Source organism: Engystomops pustulosus, chromosome 7 (assembly GCF_040894005.1).
Source record: "Engystomops pustulosus chromosome 7, aEngPut4.maternal, whole genome shotgun sequence".
NCBI classification, from domain to species: Eukaryota; Metazoa; Chordata; class Amphibia; order Anura; family Leptodactylidae; genus Engystomops; species Engystomops pustulosus.
In genome coordinates, this window is record NC_092417.1 from 81,134,978 (window position 1) to 81,158,023 (window position 23,046).

General features: G+C 42.7%; 1 protein-coding gene across 2 annotated transcripts; it reads left to right on the top strand.

Moving 5' to 3' along the window:
• The first annotated feature begins 1,074 nt into the window (after nt 1–1,074).
• Nucleotides 1,075–14,144, top strand: MAP1LC3B (microtubule associated protein 1 light chain 3 beta). Of its 2 annotated transcripts, none has more exons than XM_072117083.1 (4): nt 1,075–1,235; nt 6,889–6,944; nt 11,361–11,467; nt 12,635–14,144. In XM_072117083.1, the coding sequence occupies exons 1-4, from the start codon at nt 1,196–1,198 to the stop codon at nt 12,804–12,806; spliced, it is 375 nt and encodes a 124-aa protein (XP_071973184.1). In that variant the 5' UTR covers nt 1,075–1,195; the 3' UTR covers nt 12,807–14,144. The 2 variants fall into 2 exon arrangements, with proteins under 2 accessions (XP_071973184.1, XP_071973183.1); XM_072117082.1 differs by lacking the exon at nt 1,075–1,235 and adding an exon at nt 1,291–1,318.
• Nucleotides 14,145–23,046: the final 8,902 nt, after the last annotated feature.

Here is a 23,046-nt window from a genome sequence, read left to right on the forward strand (position 1 = left end):
CACACTCCAGTGCTAACTGCACCAGTATATGGTCCCACAAGGAGTCTTAGGCTCTCATCTCTGTACCTAATGGCAGTCAGGCTACCTCTGGCGAGCACATGCAGGGCTGTGCGGCACTCCAAAGAACTGCTACCCCACACCATATCTGACCTGCTTTCATCTGTGAAGAGCACCATCCTCATGGAGTCGTTTTCTAACCGTTTGCGCAGACACATGCACATTTGTGGCCTGCTGGAGGTCATTTTGCAGGGCTCTGGCAGTGCTCCTCCTTTTCCATGTTGCACAAAGATGGAGGTAACAATCCTGCTTCTGGGTTGTTGCCCTCCTACGTCCCCTCCACGTCTCTTGGTAGCAAGTTTGATGTACTTGGTGCTATGTTGTGTTGTTTAAGTGTTCCCTTTATTTTTTGTGTAGTGTATACAGGAATTGGTGAATGGGTGGAAGTAGCAGTCTTTAGGAGTGGGGGCATTCCCGGTCCTAGTAAACACTTGTATGGAGAGTCTATGGGCAAGGGTCAAGGTATATTTAGGGGGTTGGCACACATTTATAATGAAATGTCATACACATCCTGTGTACAATTAATTTGGTGCTTTGGAAAGCTGTGACTATAACCCTGTGTAGCACGTCCAACACTTCAACGCCAGCCTTAACTTTATGTCTAGAAAACTAGAGCTGTGATCTAAGGCTACTTGATTATAAGCCTTAGTTATGTACAATGTCACATCATCGCATTTATGAGCTCTTTTAGAACCAGGAATTACCACCCAGCTTTCCCAGAACCCTGAACTTATAACCACCCTTCCTAATTAGCAAAAGAGATGGTATTTTGCGCTGGTAATTAGATCTGAAGAGCCCATAATCTGATGATGCATGACATACAGTACATTCTCCCAGTATTACCCATCCGGTATACATTGAGTATTGATTGTTTCGTCCTGGCACTAGATGAGATCACCCTGTTCACGGTGCAGTGTTATTCAGGTCCTCAAGTCATGATAAACACAGCTCACACGTTCCTTGCCACACACAACATGGCGGTGGGAGGCTCCCGAGTGACGTCGGCGATGACGTCGACGCCCTGTGTTTTGTTTTGCATGGTCAGGGTAGGCTTCGCAGACAGAGCACTGGAGGAGGAGGCGGCAGGACACGGGCATCGCTTGGATTTAGAGGTTTATTTGCTACCACTAGTACGAAGATGCCTTCAGAGAAGACCTTCAAGCAGAGGAGGACTTTAGGTAACACTTCATGGAATCCTCTAAACCTGGGAAGTTGCTGCAGAGACCCATATACAGGGTCATCCTCCATATGGACGACTGGGGTATGTCCAGGGTGCTGAAATGGTTAACAAAGGACGCTCCCGTGAGACCTCAAATCTGCCTGTTTCATGGTGGTGTAGTTTCTACTTTGTTGTTACTTGGTATCAGCCTGATGTGACAACAGAGGGGAGGGCTGTTATTTGAAATCCCTACAGGTCATCTGGTGTATATATATCTATATATTATATATTATTCTGAAATGGTTAATAAAGGTTCTGTATAGTAGCATGGGATATGTCTTTTGGCAGTAAAATAGTTAATGCCTCCCCTTTTCTGCTGCTTGTGGGGCTGGTGCATAGTATCACTGTATCTGATCAGGCTACATAGTGTATATTGCCCTAATCTGTCTCCTGGATATCTCATGGTGAAGGATTCTGAGAGTTCAATTTACTTTAGACACCCAGACACCATGAGCCCTGAGCCTTGCATGATCATGACAGTTGTGGAATTAAAGGGCATGTGAAGGGAGGGAGGGGGGTATGAAATCATCTTTACTGGGGAGGAGGCACTGCAGCAAGGTAGTGGTGGTGGGGGATGGGCCCTGCACAATACATTACCAAGTCATAGTCTACCCTCTGATACTGCCAGGACGGATCTTGGGGACCGAGGTCACCAAATGGGTGGGGAAAGTAGCAGGGTAAGGGTGGATCCATGGTTTAGTCCCAGTATTGCTCAGGCATTTTCTAGGTCATCCCCTTGAGTGAAGGATTTAGGACAGTGATGGCTAACCTATGGCACTGGTGCCAGAGGCGGCACTCGGAGCCCTTTCTGTGGGCACCCAGGCCATCACCAGAGATGACTCCAGGTATCTTCCTGCAGTCCCAGACAGCCCAGGACTTGCTGTGCACAGAGCTATTTTAAAGTGACAGTGGTACCTGGGACTATTTTCTGCTTTATTGGTGTCTTCAGGGGGCTGGTATCAATGAAAACTGTGACAGAGAAGGGAGTATAAATCACAAATTAAATTTCTGTGTTGGCACTTTGCGATAAATAAGCAGCTTTGTTGTAGTTTGGGCACTCGGTCACTAAAAGGTTTGCCATCACTGATTTAGGATGTCCCAGTCTCTTCCTCCTAATGCTCTGTGTATTCCTATGTGTTATTAGTTATTTAGGACCGTGGTACCTGTGACCAAAAACAAAAGAAGAAGCCCCCAATAGCACTCAGGAACATGATCTATTTAGTCAGATTCTTGTGTCTGGTTCTACCCTCCTTCACCATGTGCCTACAGTTTATTTGCACCCCGTCAGGTTGGGCCTGTGGCCGGTCATGGGTTAAGTGATAATATTTTGCAATGTGTTACGATGAAGTCATCGCTGCAGTGTTCTGCTGCAGGTTTCTTTGTGGTCCCATACACCACAGTCTGATGTTTACAGGCCTCACGCAGGAAGTGAGTTCCTCGTTGTCACATTTGGCCGAGTTCCATGGTGTGAAGGCTGAGGTTGTTGTGGGTATAATAAGGGCAAATACTGATGTTGGCAGCTTAGTCCTATTCAGGGAAACTGATGCTTATTCTTTAGTACACAATGGATGCAGTGTTCAGGGATGTCCGCAGATTAGCCGCCTCCTTACAACAGATAAATTATCCTTGTCGATCAGCCATGCTAATTCTATAACAACAGGGTAATGACAAGCGGACTTTGTTTTAATGTGACATCAATCTAAGAACGTCTGCCTGTAATAATTATGGGGACCTAAACTCAAATGCTAGTATTCTCTTATTTTCTTAAAGGCATTTTCTGGCATTCAAGAGAGTCACCATGGGCACATACAATTTAGTTGTAATAGGCTTTCGTGAAAAAATGTTTTACATTTACAGAACATTCTCCTAAATGTAGCAAGTGTAGCTTCCCTTAAAGTGAGACGGAAACCTTTTTTCATAACTATCTTATAGGTGCTATTGCTCCCCTAAATAGGAATTTAAACAATGCAAAACAGCGGGTGATTGTTATCGATTGCATATGTTTCTATGGTAATGTATATGCGGTCGGGCTGAGCACCCAAAGGGGTTTGTCTTGTGTTTCTAAGCTGAACATTACTTTACCAGTTTATTTAGATTTTGTCCTATGAATAAAATAATAATTCCGTAGGACCAATTGGGATCACATGAATGTATTGCAAGTCCCTCCTACTGAAATGATCCAGTCAATCATTTGTTACAATTGTGCTGGTAGTCTTCTTCATGCTACAAGTAGATTCCGCATCTCTTGCAGAAAATAGTTAAAGGAGAAAACCTGTGTACTATTTACCCCTGACTGTAGTGCACCAAAAAGCTTACAAAGCTTATTTTGGCAAAGAATGAATATTATATTATATTTTCTCTAAATTGACAGCTGGGAAACGGAAGTGTACGTCAGAAATGCTGTTGTTAATCGTAGGGTAGACTCCCTTTAATGCAGCTGACTTGTTATTTAGACCCCCATTATTTTAACAAAGCACACTTTTGTCCTCATGGGAAAGGAGTCTCAAGAAGCTGGATGAGGGCGGGTATGACCCATAGGGTGCATTCACATGATGTGTGTGCATTGCGTTTTGAAATGTTCCATCAAATGCATTTTGATGAACATATAAACATGTTAACAGAGCTCCTTCAGTGCTTTAGTTTCACAGGCTATTACAAGGAGCAGAACAAGTTGCACCTAACCCCCTGCTCTCTCCCTCCTCCCACTGTCTGTAATTTAACAGCAGCAGGAAGTACATGGGGAGGAGAAACTTGCTGTGTTCATTGTAACAGCCCCTCAAGCTACTGCACTTACTGAACATAACTTTAAGTTGACCGGAGAAGAAAGAAGGCCATGTAAAATAAAAATAAGTTGATTAGCACAGTCACAGTGCCTGGATCTGAGTAAGTGTTCCTGGTTTATCATGATTGATTTTTCATGGTAGATTTCCTTTCACATAAATGTTCAGGGCGGATTTTCAAAACGCACGTGTGAAAGCATCCTCCCGCCTTCATCTGATTTCTCAGGATCAAGTATCCATAGGCAGGAAAGCAAATTACCAACATCTCATACTACAAATTACCTCCCCATATACTTTCTGTAATTGCATAGCTAGATAATAATAGAGTAATAGAATAGATAATACAAGGACCCCAGGAGAGTTTTAAAAACCTGTAGAGATGGTAAAAGTGCCACAGCGATAATGTTAAAATGAGTCATACAGCCTGACCATTACCGTGTGCACTGACCATCATGCTTTGCTGCATAAACAGGTAACACACTGCGTTTTGTAATCTCAACAGGTCAGAGTCCAGCTTGTAATTAGCAGAATAGTGATAATTACCGTATATACTCAAGTATAAGCTGAAAAAAAAACATGCTAAAATCTATTGACTTGAGTATAAGCCTAGGGTGGGAAATAAATTGTTCACATCCTCCACCCAGTATATATCTAGCCACCCCGCCCCTGCCCCCAATATATAGCAATCCAGCCCAAGCCCTCTAGTATATAGCCAGCAAGCCCATGCCTCATACCCCTGTTTCCCCTAAAATAGGACATCCCCTGAAAAAAAGACCTAGTGGCAGCCATTGCAGCAGCTCCCCCCATGTCATACATTTGTATTAGTGGATCATTTAGATACCACAAGAGGTTGTGACCTGCAGGAAGAAATCATGGGATAAAATCTCTGACTGTTGCGCTGCAAATTTGATACCAGCAGCTACGCGGATAGGAAGGGGATCATTTAAGGAAAGTGCTATTGCTAAATGTGAGAGATTGGGGGCAATGATTCCAATGGAAATAGAAATTCTACATGAAATACGTTTGAAATAAGTTTTTTTTTTAAATAAGACCTAGCACCTGTTTAGGAGCAAAAATTAATATAAGACACTGTCTTATTTTCGGGGAAACAGGGTAATATATAGCCTGCCAGTCCATTGACCCCTAGAATATAGCCTGCAGCCCCTGACCCCAGTATACTGTATAGTCTGCAGCCACTGTCCCCAGTAAAAAGCCTGCAGCCCTGTCCCCAGTATACAGCCTGCCTTCCCAAAGTGTTCCCAGCCTATAAGTAATAAAAAAAAATGTAAAAAAAAATCTGTACTCACTTTTCCAACACTTCCATCGATGCTTAGGCTCCAGGTCCCCTGCGCGGTGCCATTGCACGGACCATGACATCAGCCACTTGCTGACACCATAGTGTGTGTCGATGGAGGCGCATACACCATAATGTCACCAAGGGGCAAGCATTGAAGAAAAGAAGAGGACCTGCGTGGGGAAGGCGGTTGGTGTCGGAAAGTTGAGTATAGATCTTTTTTCAATAGACTTGGGTATAAGCAGAGTTAGGTTTTTTAGCACAATTTACACAACACCAGTGTAATGTTATCAGGGTGCAATAATCACCATGCACACAGGTCCTGGTTTTGATGTTATTAAATATAACTTCCAGTATAAACCACAGTCAATAAGCCTCAACATCCCTAGTAGAAGGCTCAGATCGCTGCTGATACTTCATACAAACCCCAATTTTTCATCTATAAGGGAGTTTAGGGCTTGTAGAAAAACGAATCTAACATAAGCGTTAATGCACAGACCGTTATTCAATTTTCTTTGCCAATTCTTTCGACAAGCTATAACTTTTTATTTTAAGGTCACTAATATGCCCTTCTGGTCATCATTTATTAACCCTTTCTGTGCAGTTTATAAAAAAAAAACCCACACAAATCTGACATTGTTTTTTCTAATAAAAATGTTCTACCTATATCAGTATTTGTAATCCAGAATCAGGAGTAGTTACTACAAAGGGAAAAGTCTAATGAAAACACAAGTATATTGTGCATGGTTGGACTTTGCCCTGATTTGGGCTTCCAAATACTGCAATGCGAAAATAGTCATAACATTGAATCAGTATGGTATAGGTATTATTTACTATTGTTTGAGAAGCCTACATGCAAGGCAATGAAATATGCAGCATTTTCCAGCATGTTTATTTCTTAGGAAATCTCTATTTGTGTGTTACAGGCGGTCCCCTACTTAAGAACGCCTGACTTACATACGACCCCTAGTTACAAACAGACCTCTAGTAGTTCATAATTTACTGTACCTTAGCCTTAGGCTATAATAAACAGCTATAACAGTTATCACAGGTGTCTGCAATTAAGTTTTATTGTTAATCCTGGTTTTTAAAATCCAATTGTCACAGAGACCAAAAAAAATGCGTCTGGAGCTACAATTATAAAATATACAGTTCCAAATTCAAGTTAAGAACAGACCTACAGAACCTATCTTGTACATAACCCGGGGACTGCCTGTACTCTTTTCCTATTCATCACTTTGTAGTTGGAATTGTGTGTGTTATGTAGTGGTGACATCATTATGTGTAATGAGAAGACAGGGCGATGACATGTTGTTTGAGGTGGCAGACGCAAGGCAGGTAACCTGAGGACATCATGTGTGTTATGATACAGCACCTGTTACTAATGTAACACCTTATCACTATGAAAGGTTGGTTTTAAAGAGAACATGGGGGGAGGAAGGAAGTGTTGTAAGTACAAATAACATCCAATAATCTTTTGAGAAAAGACATCTGTACTGCTGGACCACTACCCCTCACAGTTTAACTTTTATTTCCAGAGCAAAGAATGGAAGATGTGAGGGCGATCAGAGAACAGCATCCAACAAAAATTCCGGTGAGTGTAATTAAATATATCATAACATAAAAATCTGCATTAGGGAACCAAAATGTTTCTGTTCAGTGCCAGACAGTGGCGTAACTAGAAATGAGTGGGCTCCATAGCAAACTTTCGAAATAGATAATTGAAAAAAAAAGTGGGGTCCCCACTCATTTTTTTAACCAGCCAGACACAATTAAGCAGAAGCACACCCCAATACCTGATCATCTATAGATGAGACACCCCTGGAGGTAGTATTAAGGGGACTAATGTTGGCCTTTTTTACTGGACAACAATAGGCCCTGGCCTTGGTAATGGGTGCTGTCTATGAGACCGCATTATTAGTAAGGGAAGTTTTGAGTAAAAAAAGAAAAACTAAAAAAAATATATTTTATTAAAATAAAAACTTCTTGAACCTATTGACTAGAGTATAAGCCAAGGGTGGGGAAATGCATTGGTCACAAATAAAGAAAAATTTTGAGCAATTTATTGTTCCCGGTACAGTGACATGAAGTGCAGAAACCATCCATCATGATCTCTACTTCATGTTTTATATCTCAAATGCCAAGAGCCTCCAGAGACATTTACATTACAGTGATCAGTATTGGTCGCTCCCCTTGCTGCAGACAGTGTGGTTTATGGGCGTTCGAGATCATGTTGTGCAGCATATCACAAAATCCCTCTCTGGGCTGCTTCATCCACAGAAGGGGGAGGGGGGCACAGGAAGGGGCTTGTACAGAGACAGCTGAGCCTGGGGAGATCACATTTCAGGCCCCTCCATCTGGCTTTTGCTGCAGAAATCCGCTTGCTTAATCATATGACTGCTTTATGCAATACTGGATACTTAACATTTGCTTTGCCGGCAATTGGACCTTCCCTTTTGACGTCATTGTCCTGTTTGCATTGGTTTCTAAACAGAGAAGGGATTGCAGGCAGTGTGAATTTCCACTTTCCTCTCCAGAAGGAGTGTAACAACCATCAGTTTACTCCACCTAATTCTACCCATGTCACAAGTATTAAGAAATGGGTTGTATTATGTAGCACTGATTGTGAGCGTGTACCCCATTATTATGACACACAAAAGGTGATTGCCTGAATGTGAAAGGACAGTAGGTTGAAAACATGTACATTTGTGGACAGGGTTGGACTGGTTCAGCAGAATCCCAGAGAATCTTCCAGTGGGGCCAGGCTCTAAGGCTACTTTGACACTGCCGTATTGGCTGAGCTATCATATAGCAGCGTGCTGGAGAGGAGGAGGGGTGAGAGCTGCTCACCCCTCCCCTTGCCATAGAGAGGCATGGCCCCATAGGCAGCTCTCTCTTTTCCCTGTGCATGGTATGGTGACACAAGCGTGGTCATTGTCACGCCTGTATATCTGTGGTCGGATATGCGGATGTGGAAAATCCACATCTACTGCCGTACGATAGTATGGCACTTTATGGTAGGATCAATCAGACAACCTAGGGTGAAAGTCCCCAAGGGGGTCTAAAAAATAGTTAAAAAACTACCGTATATACTTGAGTATAAGCCGACCCGAGTATAAGCAGAGACCCCTAATTTTACCACCAAAAACTGGGAAAACCTATTGAATAAGCCGAGGGTGTAGTATACAGCCAGCCTGCCCCCAGTATGCCAAGCGAATAAAAAAAAATAAATAAACTTAATACTCACAATCCGACGATACTCACCTTTCATGCTCTGCGGCGGCTCTTTTCTTTCTTCACTAGCCGGCAGTCGCGTCCATGCGATCTGCCGGCAAGCGCACACAATGAAGCGGTGGCAGCGACACTGCTGCATCATATTGTGCGCCCGCCGGCAGATCGCATGGACGCGACTGCTGGCTAGTGAAGAAAGAAAAGAGAAATGGAGCCGCCGCCGAGGATCGGGAGCTGCTGCCGAGGATCCGGGTGCTGGATTTTTTTTTTAATTGACTCGTGTATAAGCCGAGATGAGGTTTTTCAGCACATTTTTTTGTGTTGAAAAACTCGGCTTATACACAAGTATATACGGTAATGATTCAAATTAACCCCCCACCTTACTTTTTCCCTAGAAGTCATAAAAAATATAAATTGTCAAAATTATAAAACATTTCAGGTATTGCTGCATCTCAAAATGTCCGATCTATCAAAATATAGTAACAGTTATTTCTGGCGTTTAACCCTGTAACTGAAAATAGCGCCCAAAGTTGAAAATGCCATTTTTTGGCCATATTGAAAAATATTTAAAAATTCAATAAAAATTAACCAAAAGGCTGCACAGACTTTTACATTTTTGGATTGAAAACTTCATCAAAAGTCGCAATTTTTTTTTGTACAGGAGGTTTTCATTTTTAAATGAAAACATTATAAAACCTATACAAATTTGGCATCCTTGTGATCATACTGATCCAAAGAATAATAGAAGTATACATGTAATTTGCGGCGCTTAGTGAAAGCCATAAAATCCAAATGCATTCCAAATGCATTTTTACTGCATTTGGAATATTTCCCACTTCCCAGTATATAGCATGGAATATTAAATACCATTACAGGTGGTCCCCTACTTAAGGACACCCGACTTACAGACTTAGACATAGTTACAGACTGACCCCTCTGACCTCTGGTGAAGCTCTCTGGATTCTTTACTATAGCTCCAGGCTGCAATAATCAGCTGTAAGGTGTCTGTAATGAAACTTTATTGATAATCCTTGATCCCATCACAGCAAAAAATGTTTAAACTCCAATTGTCACTGGGGACAAAAAATGTTTTTGTCTGGATCTATAATTATAAAATATACAGTTTAGACTTATTGTATATACACAAAAAATGTGCTGAAAAACGTCCCCTCGGCTTATACACGAGTCAATACTTGTAAAAAATAATTAAAAATGGACTAAAAAAAAAAAAAAAAACTTATTTACTCACCCTCCGGTGGCCCCGATGCACAGCGCTGCTCCCCCGATGTCATCGCGGCTCCTCTTCTGGCTTCCCGGCTCCTCTTCTTGCTTCCGCGCCGTCTTCTGTCTTCTTTAACATCTTGCTGGGCGCCGCCATTGTTCTTCTCCCGTGCGGCGCCTAGTATGATGTCAGCAGCGGCGTGTCATACTAGGCGCCGCACGGGAGAGAACAGTGGCGGCGCCCAACACGATGTTAAAGAAGACAGAAGACGGCGCGGAAGCTAAAAAGAGGAGCCGCGATGACATCTGGGGAGCAGGGCTGCGCATCGGGGCCACCGGAGTGTGAGTAAATAAGTTTTTTTTTTTTAATTCTGGGCTGACTGTATACTACTGGGGGCACGCTGTATACTACAGGGGGGAAGGCTGGGGTGGCGGTATATTACTGGGGGCAGGCTGGGGTGGCTGTATACTACTGGGGGCAGGCTGGGGTGGCTGTATACTACTGGGGGCAGGCTGGGGTGGCTGTATACTACTGGGGGCAGGCTGGGCTGGCTGTAAACTACTGGGGGCAGGCTGGGCTGGCTGTATACTACTGGGGGCAAGCTGTATATTATAGGGGGCTGGCTGGCTTTATACTTGGCTGGGTCTGTGACCAATGCATTTCCCACCCTCGGCTTATACTCGAGTCAATAGGTTTTCCCAGTTTTTGGTGGCAAAAATAGGGGTCTCGGCTTATACTCGAGTCGGCTTATACTCGAGTATATACGGTATATACAAATTCAACTTAAAGGAAACCTACCACTTAAAAGTGGTAGGTTTATACACATATACATGGCACCCGCTCAGGGTGAGCTGGTGCCAGAGCATATTTTTGTTAGGGGAACAAAGCCCCTATTGCAGAATTATAAGTTATATTAACTTATAACTCGGCGCACCGCACTTGGGCACGGCGCACCATGCGCGCGCCCGTGTGTGCGCCGGATTCTAAAGTGCTGGAGAGCCGGTGATGTCACCAAGCTCTCCGGCACACGTGCGCCTGCGCAACTTAGCATGGAGAAACAGGCCGTGCTAAGTTGCGCAGGCGCGCCGAGTTATAAGTTACTATAACTTATAATTCTGCGATAGGGGCTTTGTTCCCCTAACAAAAATATGCTCTGGCACCAGCTCACCCTGAGCTGGTGCCATGTATATGTGTATAAACCTACCACTTTTAAGTGGTAGGTTTCCTTTAGGAACAAACCTCCGGACCCTATCTTGTACGTAACCCGGGGACTGCCTGTGCTATGAAGTGCAATTTGTTGCTCAGAAAACAAGCCCTCATACAGCTCTTTACATGGAAAAATTAAAAAAAGTTATAGATTCTTGAAGGTGGGGTGTAAAATTTGAAAACTCAAAAATGAAAAAGGGTCTTAGTGTTAAGGATGGTTAACTTGGTCAGTGCTCAATTAATTTTGGATGGCTTTAAAAAGAATTGAACCAGTGGTCACATAGCAAGTTACAATAAAGGTCAATGTGTAGAAAGCCTAAAGCCTGCTGACACTCTCATTCTCCTCTACAGGTGATCATTGAGAGATACAAGGGGGAGAAGCAGCTCCCTGTGCTGGATAAAACCAAATTCCTTGTCCCTGATCACGTCAATATGAGTGAGCTGATTAAAATTATCCGGTAAGATACAACACTGCTGATACACACACTTTGGGATTGGCCCGTTTATAAACATCATGACAGTGGCCACATTCAAACACCCATGTCTCATGAACTTTGCCACCTAGAAACACAATCTAGGTGACATATTAAACAGGAGAATCTCCTCTTTAATATATTTAAATATAATATCAGGATTGTTTGTGTATGCTTTTTATATACAGCTTTCTATTTTCGACTGCAACTTTAATCAGTCTATTTTCGACTGCAACTTTAATCAGTTTCTATGAAGCATCCAAACACCGTCTTGACATCACATTAAAGGGGAGATTCTCCTGTTTAATATAACACCTGAGCTGCAGGAAAGACTTACAGTTTGATGAAGTGCATGCACTCACTGTAGCTGAACCTGAGGTGATGGACTGACACTGTACATGTTTATAACATATTTTGGTAAAGGTTTATACAGTTTTACTACTTAAAATACTAATAAAACTATCCTAACGTTAAAGTCTTCCATCGTACACCGAAGTATGAAAAAGTTATTAGCGCCAGAAGATGGCAAAATGAAGAATTTTTTAAAAATGTATTAAAACACAATAAAACCTATACAAATTAGGTATCCCCATGGCGCAAATGCGGTTTTTCACCAATTTTCCTGCACATGGAATATTTTTTCTCGCTTCCTAGTACACGGCATGGAAACAACCCGTCGCAAAGCTCTTTATATAGAAAAATAAAAAGTAATAGATTTTTAAATGTGGGAAGTGAAAAAATGAAAAAGCAAAATAAAAAAAAAGGGTGTTGGCGGGAAGGGGTTAAAGAATCGCAAAACAGAACTGCAAAAATTGACATGGACATTCAGGCACCAATGACCCTCAATCACAAAGGTCTTAATTTTAGAATTGCTCTAAGGTTTTTTTGTTTTAGTTTTGTTTTTTACTTTATTCTGATTTACTTTTTTGTTCTTCCAATATAATGCCATATTTGTTGACAGGGTGTTTCTGGTATTCAGTTATATAGATCTTTACAGTAATAAATCAGACACTAAAATGTAGCCTTTTTTATTCTTTGCTTTTCTACAGGACTTAAGAAAAGTAAGAGATTAGAGAGAATTGGTGTAACACAGATAATGATGATTCTGATCTTGTATGGGATGTGACTTTTCTCTTTTTCTGGGTGTTGCAGGAGACGTTTACAGCTAAACGCCAACCAGGCTTTCTTCCTGCTTGTGAATGGCCATAGTATGGTGAGCGTATCCACACCTATTTCCGAGGTGTATGAGCGTGAAAAGGATGAGGATGGATTTCTCTACATGGTCTATGCATCACAGGAGACTTTTGGGATGGAAAATGCATAAAAATGCCTACACCATAGCTATCCTCTTCATTTTTAATTTTATTTAAAAAGATTTTTTTTCTTTAAGTTGTATGGAAGAAAAAGTGTAGCAATCCTGGTATACTCTAGATAAATGGACCTATATGAATTCATGCTACCCATAAAATATAATTCAATATAAATGTGCCTCCAGATAATTACGTTTAAATTAAAATAATATAATTTAAAGCAAGAGATGGCCAGTTTTACTCTGTGTAATGTGATCATTTCATCTACCTTGCTTATAGGAGATTTGGAGCTATGAGATAACAGATGCCTCTCAGAGTCAGACTGTCTCTGTAAAGGGTTAAACATTTTATTTAATTTTATTATTTTTTATGCTGTAACATATCCTGTGGGGTCATCATAATATACATACAAACACTGTACATTGTCGGTAACACGTCATCTCCTAAGTGATATGACAGCTAAACCTTTTTGTGATGCTTTTCTTTGAGATAGATGAGGCAGACTGCAGTGCTCCAGTTTGTGTTGTAATTATGTACATGATCTACAGTCCTGATTGTTCATGTAACAGATTAATAAATAATGAATGGGTCTTTTTGCTTAGGATGTTAATATTTAGTATTTTTCATCTTGCATAGTGTTCCCTTAAATGAAACCTGTCAGGTTGTCTATACAGTCTTACTTACAGGGAGAATGTTTTAGTGTGGGAGTTGCTGAGCAAAAAAGGTCAGAAAGTGTCACTCACTACGAAGGACGACCTGATGGAACTCCAAGGCTACCTTCACATGTTGTATTATTGTATGGCAAGCACTGTGCTTGGTAGGTTGTGAAGGTACCATAGCGTTCATTGGAGCACCACAGTATGGTGATGCAGCTACAGTATGTCGTGGTCAGATTGTTAGGATCATATGCCACTGCTGAGGTTACATCAACCTCCTGACCTATGAACTAATGGAACCACATCATTGGTTCTGCATTCTGGAGAGAAGTATATGATTCACAGATAATTGTCTCCATTTATCAAGCATGTGAGAGTCAAAATGTCCTAGCTGCTCATGGCAACCAATCGGAGCTCAGCTTTCACTTTCCCACAGCTGGTTATAAAATGAAAGCTGAGCTCTTATTGGTTGCCATGAGCAACTAGAACAGTTTTACTCTCAGGCAGTTATGAAAAATGAGGCCCAATAACCTTATGCACGTATTTCACTTTACTCCTATTGTAGCCTTCCAAATTCTGGATATAACATAGATTTGCTAATTTTGAGTTCTATAACAAGGCTTTTATCAAACTTGTTTTACTTTGTTTTTTTTATGTTTCATTGTATAAATAAAGCTTTTTTATATACAAATGTAATCGGGTTTATGTTAATCAATTTGATTTGATTGTTTTGTTACTGTGGTTTATTTTATTATGAATAACATAGGCAGTGGGTATGGAAAGTATTCAGAACCCTTTAAATTGTTCACTCTTTGTTTAAAGAGGACCTGTCACCCATAATTACTAGCTCCTAGTGCTTAAACAAATGCCACAGTGTTAGAAGGATAGCATTACCGGAAACCTCCGGTAACGTTATCCAACACAGTGGCGGAGTACAATGTAATCATCGGACTGCTCGCAAAATGGTCCGATGTATTCATGAGGAGGCGTGGTTAGGGGCGGTGACTGTCACATGACGCGCGACAGTCACCTCCACCCTATGGAGCGAGCTGGGCAGTCCGGGAAAGAGGCAGCGACTCCCTCATGAATACATCGGACCGCTCTGCGGCGGTCCAACGATTTCCGGTAACTCTATCCTTCTAACACTGCATCGTTTGTTTAAGCATCAGGTGCTGCTTACTTTAGTAAGCAGCGCCTAATGCCGAAATTATGGGTGACAGGTCCTCTTTAATTGCAGCCAATTGGTAAGATCAAAAAAGTTGTTGTTTTTTGCTCATTAATGTACACTCTGCACCCCATCTCATTTATTAAACAAAAAAAATAACTGAAATATCACATGCATAAGTATCACCCTTTGCTCAGTACTGAGTAGAAGCACCTTTTGAGTTAGCACATCCATAAGTCTGCTTGGGAATGATGCAACAAGTTTTTCACACCTGGATTTGGGGATCCTCTGCCATTCTTCCTTGCAGATCCTCTCCAGATCCATCTGGGAGTTCTTAATGTGTTTTTTTTGCAAACTGTATGTGGGCTTTCATATGTCTTGCACTGAGGAGAGGCTTCAGTTGGCACACTCTGCCACAAAGCTTAACTGGTGGAGGGCTACAGTGATAATTGACATTTCTCCCATCTCCATACTGCATTTCTAGAGCACAGTGATCTTGGGGTTCTTCTTTACCTCTCTCACCAAGGCTCTTCTCCCCAGAATGCACGGGTTCTAAAAAGCGCAGGAAGTGATCTAAAGTTGTCCACACAACTTTTGGATACGGCAGAACAATAAGTCACAGTCCTGAATGGCTAGAAGACCCCTAGCCTCAGTGAGACAGTCTTATCAGCCCTGAGCTGGGGATTCGTGGATCGAGATTAGAGCAAAACAGATTAGATTTTATATTTTATTTCCTTAAGGGCACACTAGACAAAACAATATATACAGTTACGCAGAGTACAAAATACAAGGCAGCACTATAAGTAACAGCAGTTCAGTAAGTTTGTTACCTTGTGTGTGGCCTAATGGAACTGGTTAGTCCACACCTTAAGATCCTTCTCTGCTTTTGATGTTAAAATGGTTCCCAGAAAAAGACAATGCCGTCTTAGAGGTGCCTTATTATATCAAATGGAGTCACACCTCTGCCGAACTCCAGGAGGGGTCATGGGTCCCTTCTACCTGGTATAACAACCAGAGCCCTGGAGAAGCCATACTTCTCAAGGGGAAGTCGTAGCGTCATGGTTCTGGTATCATTGGATCTGGGGGAATCCCTGGATTGCATTGATACCAAACCTATTGATATCTCTGGAACCAAGTGCTCTAGAGCCCTGGAAATCACACCAGCGTCATCACCTGAATATTGCCAATCCAAAAATGTATTTGTTCTTCTGGTGAAATGGACCATAGCTCCATAACTGTCCCTATTCAACTTAGTGGTTTAAGAGTTTTTATGGCCATTTGTTTGAGTGTGTGTGTGTGTGTGTGAATGTGTGTGTGTGTGCTGAGCCGGGGAGACCTGTTTCTCCTGAATTTTCAGGCAAGCGTCAACACCCATGTTGCCGGAAACTCCTGGCTGGACATGACAAGAATTGGCGCGACTGCCACATTTTCTGCTGGCTTCCCAGGATCTATCTGCTGGCCTCTGTCTGACTTGGTAGCCACTTGGTAGGAAGAGAGGAAGGCAGTGGACCCCAAAGGGACCTCAATGCTACACCTGCAGGTAGCGCCTGCTTCCGCCCCAGTCTCCAATGCAGACAGGCTGAGCCGGTCTTGTGACATTCCAGTTGGGGATGGGCCATATAGCTGTGAAGTCCTTGCTGTGAAGACCTACCTCTCCCGGCACTTTCCCGTCCTCGCTGACAGGCCATCCTGCCCGAGACCACTGACTCAACATGGTGAGAGTAGACGAAACCCCCCCACACCTTCTGCCAGGTACCCCGGATTCATGTGACCTGGCAGTCACTTGATCAGAAGGCAGGAAGTCGGCGAGCCCAGTGGGGCAACAACGCTCCAACTACGCGTCCCAGTGGCGATGGTCGCTGTGACCGCAGGTAGCGTCCGCTTCCTCTCTGCCTCTGACCCAGTCACAGGAGCAGATGGATGGGCCCTGTCCTGTGACAGTCCGGCTGGTAATGGACCCTGCAGTAGGTCCGTGCCGGGAAGACCCTTCCCGTCCTCACTTCCAGGCCCTATTACCTGAAACTCCTGTGGTAAGAGTAGAAGAAACCCCCACGTCTTCTGCCAGTTCCAACGGATCTGTCTCCGGGCCTCCATCTGACCAGGCAGCCACTTGATCAGAAGGGAGGAAGTTGGTGAGCCCCCGAGGGGCTACAGCTCTCCGACCATGTGTCCCAGCAGTGATGGTTGCTTGACTGCAAGTAGCTTCCACTTCCTCTCCACCTCTGACCCAGTCGCAAAGGCAGATGGACAGGCTCTGTCCAGTTGGGGGTAAGCTCTGCACAGAGTCCTTACCTGGACGCTTCACTAGTCTCAGTATTTTCATGTCCTCCCCTGCAAGCTTTTCCAACACAGCTTTTAGCCCCCTATATCTCCCTGCATTAGGAGTGTCAGAGGACAACAGGTATCCAGAGGCTAACAGGCCACTTCCCATAGTAGCCTGACCCTCTACTTGGATGCTCCCCTCCCCCAAGGGCAAAGTGGGACCCGTGACTCTACCCACCCCCAAATTCCTGGCAGGAAGTATGCCACACACATTAATATCATTGACCATAATAACATCACTGTAATAAAAATCAATCATGGTATCAGTTACTGCAGCAGGCTGGATATTGCTGTCTATGAAATCAGTCCCTGATGATTCTGGGGTCACATACTGTGACACTAGCTACCAAAGTCTGTTCCCAGCAGAACATTCACAGGAAGGTCAGGTGACACGCCCACCTCCCTCATTCCCCTCTCCGCACCCCAGCCCAAATACACCTTGGCAATGGCCAGTGCCGGTTCTGTTCCTCCAATTCCAGAAACAGGGTTTTTCCTGGGTATCAAATCCTGTGGGGACACCAGTTCAGGCTGTACAAGGGTTAACCAACCCCAATATCTTTTAGTCCCATGGCCATGGCTTGGCACATGGTTACGGGCTGTAAATTATCATGGGACCTCCCAAACAAAACAGGAGATGTTGTCAGGGACGGTCCTGGGCCTTTCTGGTACAGGGGACACATGGCCTTGAAGTGTCCTGGCTGTCTGCAAAGATGACACAAATGGTGAATTCCACTGCTCGGAGAAGAGCCCTCATGTGGTCAGTCCAGCTATCAGCAGACCTCCGCTGCAAACTCTGGAGCTTCTTCGGGTATGGTCTCAGGGGTTAGGTTGTACTGACGGACCAGAGGCTGCTTGATATCCTTATAAGTCAGGGTGGTCTCACTAGACTAATAGCCAAATATTTCCAGGGCCTTCCCTCTGAGAGGAGGGGTAAGGTACCGAGCCCATTGGTCCGCAGGCACATGGTACTATTGACAAGTTTTTTTCAAAAGCTAGCAAAAAGGTTCTAAGTCAGTAGCTTTATCCAGCAGGGGAAAGTCCTCAGTCCGCAGCTTTGGGACGTGATTCTCCAGTAACACTAGACTAGCAGCAGCAGACTTTTGTAGCTGGAGCAACTAGAAAAATGGAACCCTGTCCCATCAAATTTTCACAATGATGCTTCACACATGAAAAAAATCATGGAAAATAAGCAAAAAACATGTGTTGTAGCAAAAACAAAATCCAATTTTTATTAATGAAATATATACACACACAAAGACAAGAAATCTCAAATGGACAAGTATAGAAACAATTAAAAAGTGATGCAGACCAACTGCACACCTATACAAAAGTCACAACAGGCAACTGGCACCTGATAATGACCAGTACACCTGTCAAGAGAGCCCCCAAGTGCAACACCACAGAATTACTCAAATACAATATCCACAGCTAAACAGCAGATGGGCATAGAACGTAATATGCATAGAATATAATCATCTCCATGTAAAGAAAAATATTGTGCCAATAAAATAGCAAGATGTATGTAGAATATCCCTAAAATAGGAAAAAATGGGCATGAACACAGCTGAACAAAGGAGTGATGTTGTCGTACGAACCGTGGTGTGCAGGAGGGAGCCCGAACAAGTGCCCCACGCGTATCGCTGCAAAATGCGGCTTCCTCAGGGGTGCCCAGGAGATGTTATAAATACCTGCTGGAATAGTGCTGATGAGACGCTGGGTGTGTGCCAGACGTAATGGCGGCGCCCATGTCAGCGTTTTGTAATATAATGAGGGCCTACGAAATGGGATGACTACACTTCCAGTGACGTCTCATCTAGAATCGCGCATGCGTACTTGCATGTTCCCATACCTTGTGTCTGTATTTCAAAGGAACCACTGGACAAAAAGTGTGTATGTGATTGTGATGAGAGAAAGTTAACCAATTAGCAATGGTGAAGAATAATAAAAATGAGAAAATATAATAATAAACTAGAAATAATGAATATATAATAAAACCCCCCACAACCAAACATAGGAAAAGTTCATTGAAAAGTGACAAAAAGATATATAGTATCTATAGTATTTTAACCCTAAAAGGAATGACAAATAAATGAGGTAAAGTGATAGTGCAAAATCATTCATGCTCACATACATCCTTACACACACTTACACACATGGGCTTATGTACAAACGCCAAACACTCACACCGATACAGAATATGAACAGTAACCCCAGCAGGTATGATATAAAAATAAGCTAGCATCTAATCCAATATTGATATAATAAATAAATATCTAGAATATATGTTTCTTGTTTGCTTCTTGTATTATTCCTTTCCTCATGAGACGCAGGGAGAACACAGCCAAAGCAGGTCCCGGGATACCCAGCAGGAACGCACTATCTGGAACGTGCATGATGAGTCCTAAAGAGCAGTGATGCAGAAATAATGTACAGTGACAACATTAGTATCTTGCAGGGAAAAGGGGGGGGGGGGATATATATTCGAGGACCGGCAATAGAAATGAAAATAAATATAAAACAGCATATGATGAATAGATAAGATACAGAAAACACAAAGAAATATAATTTATATATATATAATGTATAGATGTGCTGAGTGATGGAAAAAATAAGACAAGTGAATAAAAACTGTGCCTAATAATGAATCCAGATGACACCAAACGGAGCAAGGTGAAGTATAAAGAACACTATTAAGGTGACAAGTGTAGGGACCCAAAAGTGCCAAAGGTGGTCTTTGCGGTCTCTGTTCTATACAGTGTAGTCTCCACATTCCTCTGCTGGATAGAGACGCGCAAATCCAAAAAGGTAACTTCTGTTTGGGAAAAAAAAGGAGTTAGTCGTATCTGCCAGACATTGGAGTTTAACTCCCCAACAAACTCCCGACAGGTCTCAAGTGTGCCCCTCCAAAATACAAGCACGTCGTCGATATAACAGTACCGAACAACGACGTGCTTGCAAGACGGCCGTCGAGCCCATCAGACCATGTGGGTGGGCAGGCAGCGGGCGGTCCAATGTGGGACTGACCACTGGCTCCTTGGGGAGTCTGGGCAGAGCTCCCACTCGCATTAAACAATAGCACCCCCCCTGCCTACTCCTGGTCCAACTGTGGTACTGCAACGTCCTTATTAACCTCTTAACGCTCAGCGTCCGATATATCGGACGCTGAGCGCAGTGACTTAGCGCTCAGCGTCCGATATATCGGACGCTGAGCTGATGCCGGTTCGGCTCAAGATCTGAGCTGAACCGGCATCGGGAAACACGGGGTGCCGGCTGTGACTGATAGCCGGCACCCCAGTGTAACACCCGCGATCGGAGTTGTCTCCGATCGCGGGTGCTTAACCCGTTAAATGCTGCGGTCAGCGCGACCGCGGCATCTAACATGCAGCTGGGGGTTCTTTCCCCCACGATCGCCCCCCCCCGAACCGTTTTCGGGGGGCACCGATCGTTGCTATAGTAACTCTGGGGTCCGATCTGGACCCCAGAGTTACCTGCAAGAACTGCCAGTAAGATGGCGTCTGTGACGTCATCTTACTGGCACAGTGCCAGCCTATGCAAGTGTATAGGCTGACACTGCTAATATCCTGCAATGCATGAGTATTGCAGAATATTATCATGAACAAGCAATCAGATGATTACTTGTTCATGTCCCATGGTATAAAAGTGAAAAAGTAAAAAAAAAAAGTTATTCAATAAAAAAATAAAGTAATAAATCACTAAAAATGCCCAAAAGCCCCAAAACATATAAAGAGACATATAACTCAAAAAAAAGTCTAAATCATAACACAAACCCCACATATATAGTATCACCGCGTCCGTAACAACCCGTAGAATAAAAGTAAATCATTATTGTACCCCCACGATAAACGCCATAAAAAAAACAGTTATAAACCCTCCAAAAATTATGATTTTTACCTTTTCAATCCCACAAAAAATGCTATAAAATGTGATCAAAAAACCATATGTACTCCGACATGATACTGGTGCAAAGTACAACATGTCCCGCAAAAAACAAGCCATCAACCAGCTCCGTAGCCAAAAAAGTAACAATGTTATGTCACTTGGAAGACGGCAATACATAAATGATAGATTTTTCCCCACATTAGGGTTTTGTTTGACAAATTTAGTAAAACGTAAGAAAATATATTCATGTCTGGTATCCCCGTAATCGTATCAACCCATAGAATAAAGATAACATGATTATTAGTCTATACGGTGAACACCAAAAAAAAAAAGTAAAAAATCCAGTACAGAATTGATGCTTTTCTACTCATGTCCTCAAAAAAAGTTCCTAAATTTTCAATAATAGGTGATACAAACCCAAAAATGGTAACACTGGAAAAAGCATCTCATCACGCAAAAAAAATGGCATCACATGGCCCCAATAACGAAAAAGCGAAAATTTTATAGCCTTCAAAAGGGGCCAATGAGGAAACTAAAATCCTGGCAGCTGCAGGGCCCTCCTTCCCTTCTGCGCCTCGCTGTGCCCCCATAACACAAGTCACAGCCACATGTGGGGGGTCTTTGTACTCAGGAGAAATTGCAGAACAAATTGTATGGTGGGTTTTCTCTTTTTATCTTTTGGAAATGTGTACATTTTAGGGCTAAATGAACGTATAAGGGAACAATATGACCATTCTAAATTTCACCTCCATTTTGATTCAATTACTATGAAGATCTCAAGGGGTTAACAATCTTTGTAAATGCTGTTTCTGATAGCTTCAGGGGTGCAGATTTGAAAATGGGTTGGTTATATAGGGGGTTTTGATGCTAAATATGTAAAATTTCATTCAAAACTGTATTTATCCCCAAAATAGTCCATTCTGAAAATCCGGAAAAGCGCTATTCTATTTGCAAGCCGCGTGACATCAAAATAAATTATCCAAACATTTCAGAAATTATGAAAATGTAAAGTAGACAAATGGGAAATGTTATTCAGCAAGTTATTTAGGTGGTAAATCGATCTGCCTGAAAACGCAATGATTTTGAATTTCGAAAATGGCAAATTTTTCCAAAAATTTATCATATTTTCTTTTTTTTTGTAAATAAACGCAAAACTTATCTGCCAAAATTTACCACTAAAATGAAGTACAACAGGTGGGGAAAAAACAATCTCAGAATCGCTTTGATAAGTAACAGTGTTCAAAAGTTATAACCGTATAAAGAGACGCAAGTCAGAATCCAAAAAATCGGGCTGAGCCTTAAGCTACAAAATGGCTGCGTCCTTAAGGGGTTAATGTCCACAGCTGTGGCAGCATTCTTCCTGCCTTTGTTCCTACCGGCCATTCTCACAGCTGTTGGTTACTAACAAAGAACTGCAACTTGATGTACCTCACACCTTGCTGTAATAAGATCCCAACACAAACGGTGCTGTTGGTAATCTTTAGTGTCTGGGAGTATGGATCACACACGTACACACTTATTATCTCCATCCCACTGCTGCCACCAATGTGAAGGAAACTGCAACGTTTTGGACCCTTGAAGGGTACGCAAGGTCACTTAATTATCCTTTTATAGACACTCCCAGAATACACGGGTTCTGAGAAGCGCAGGAAGTGATTTAAAGTTGCCCACACAACTTCCAGATAAGGCACAACAATAAATCACAGTCCTGAATGACTATAAGACCCCTCTCACTAGCCTCAGCGAGACAGAATCTTATCAGCCCTGAGCTGCTACCAGTTCTCCTTTAATATAAGCCCAGTCCGTAACAGGATTATATAGGGTGAGGAACTAACCCGGCAGCATGTATATATGCGAGACTTGGACGTGGGAATTTGTGGATCCAGATAAAAGAACAACACAGATTAGATTTTATATTTTATTGCTTTAAAGGCACACTAGACAAAACAATATATACAGTAGAGATTTATACAGTTACGCAGAGTACAAAATACAAGGTAGCACTTCAAGTAACAGAAGTTCAGTAAGTTTGTTACCTCGTGTGTGGCCTAATGGGACCGGTTAGTCCACACCTTAAGATCCTTCTCTGCTCTTGATGTTAAAATGATTTCCAGAAAAAGACAATGCCACCAAAGGTGCCCGATTATATCAGGTGGAGTCACACCACTGCCCACCTCCAGGAGGAGTCACGGGTCCCTCCTACCTGGTATT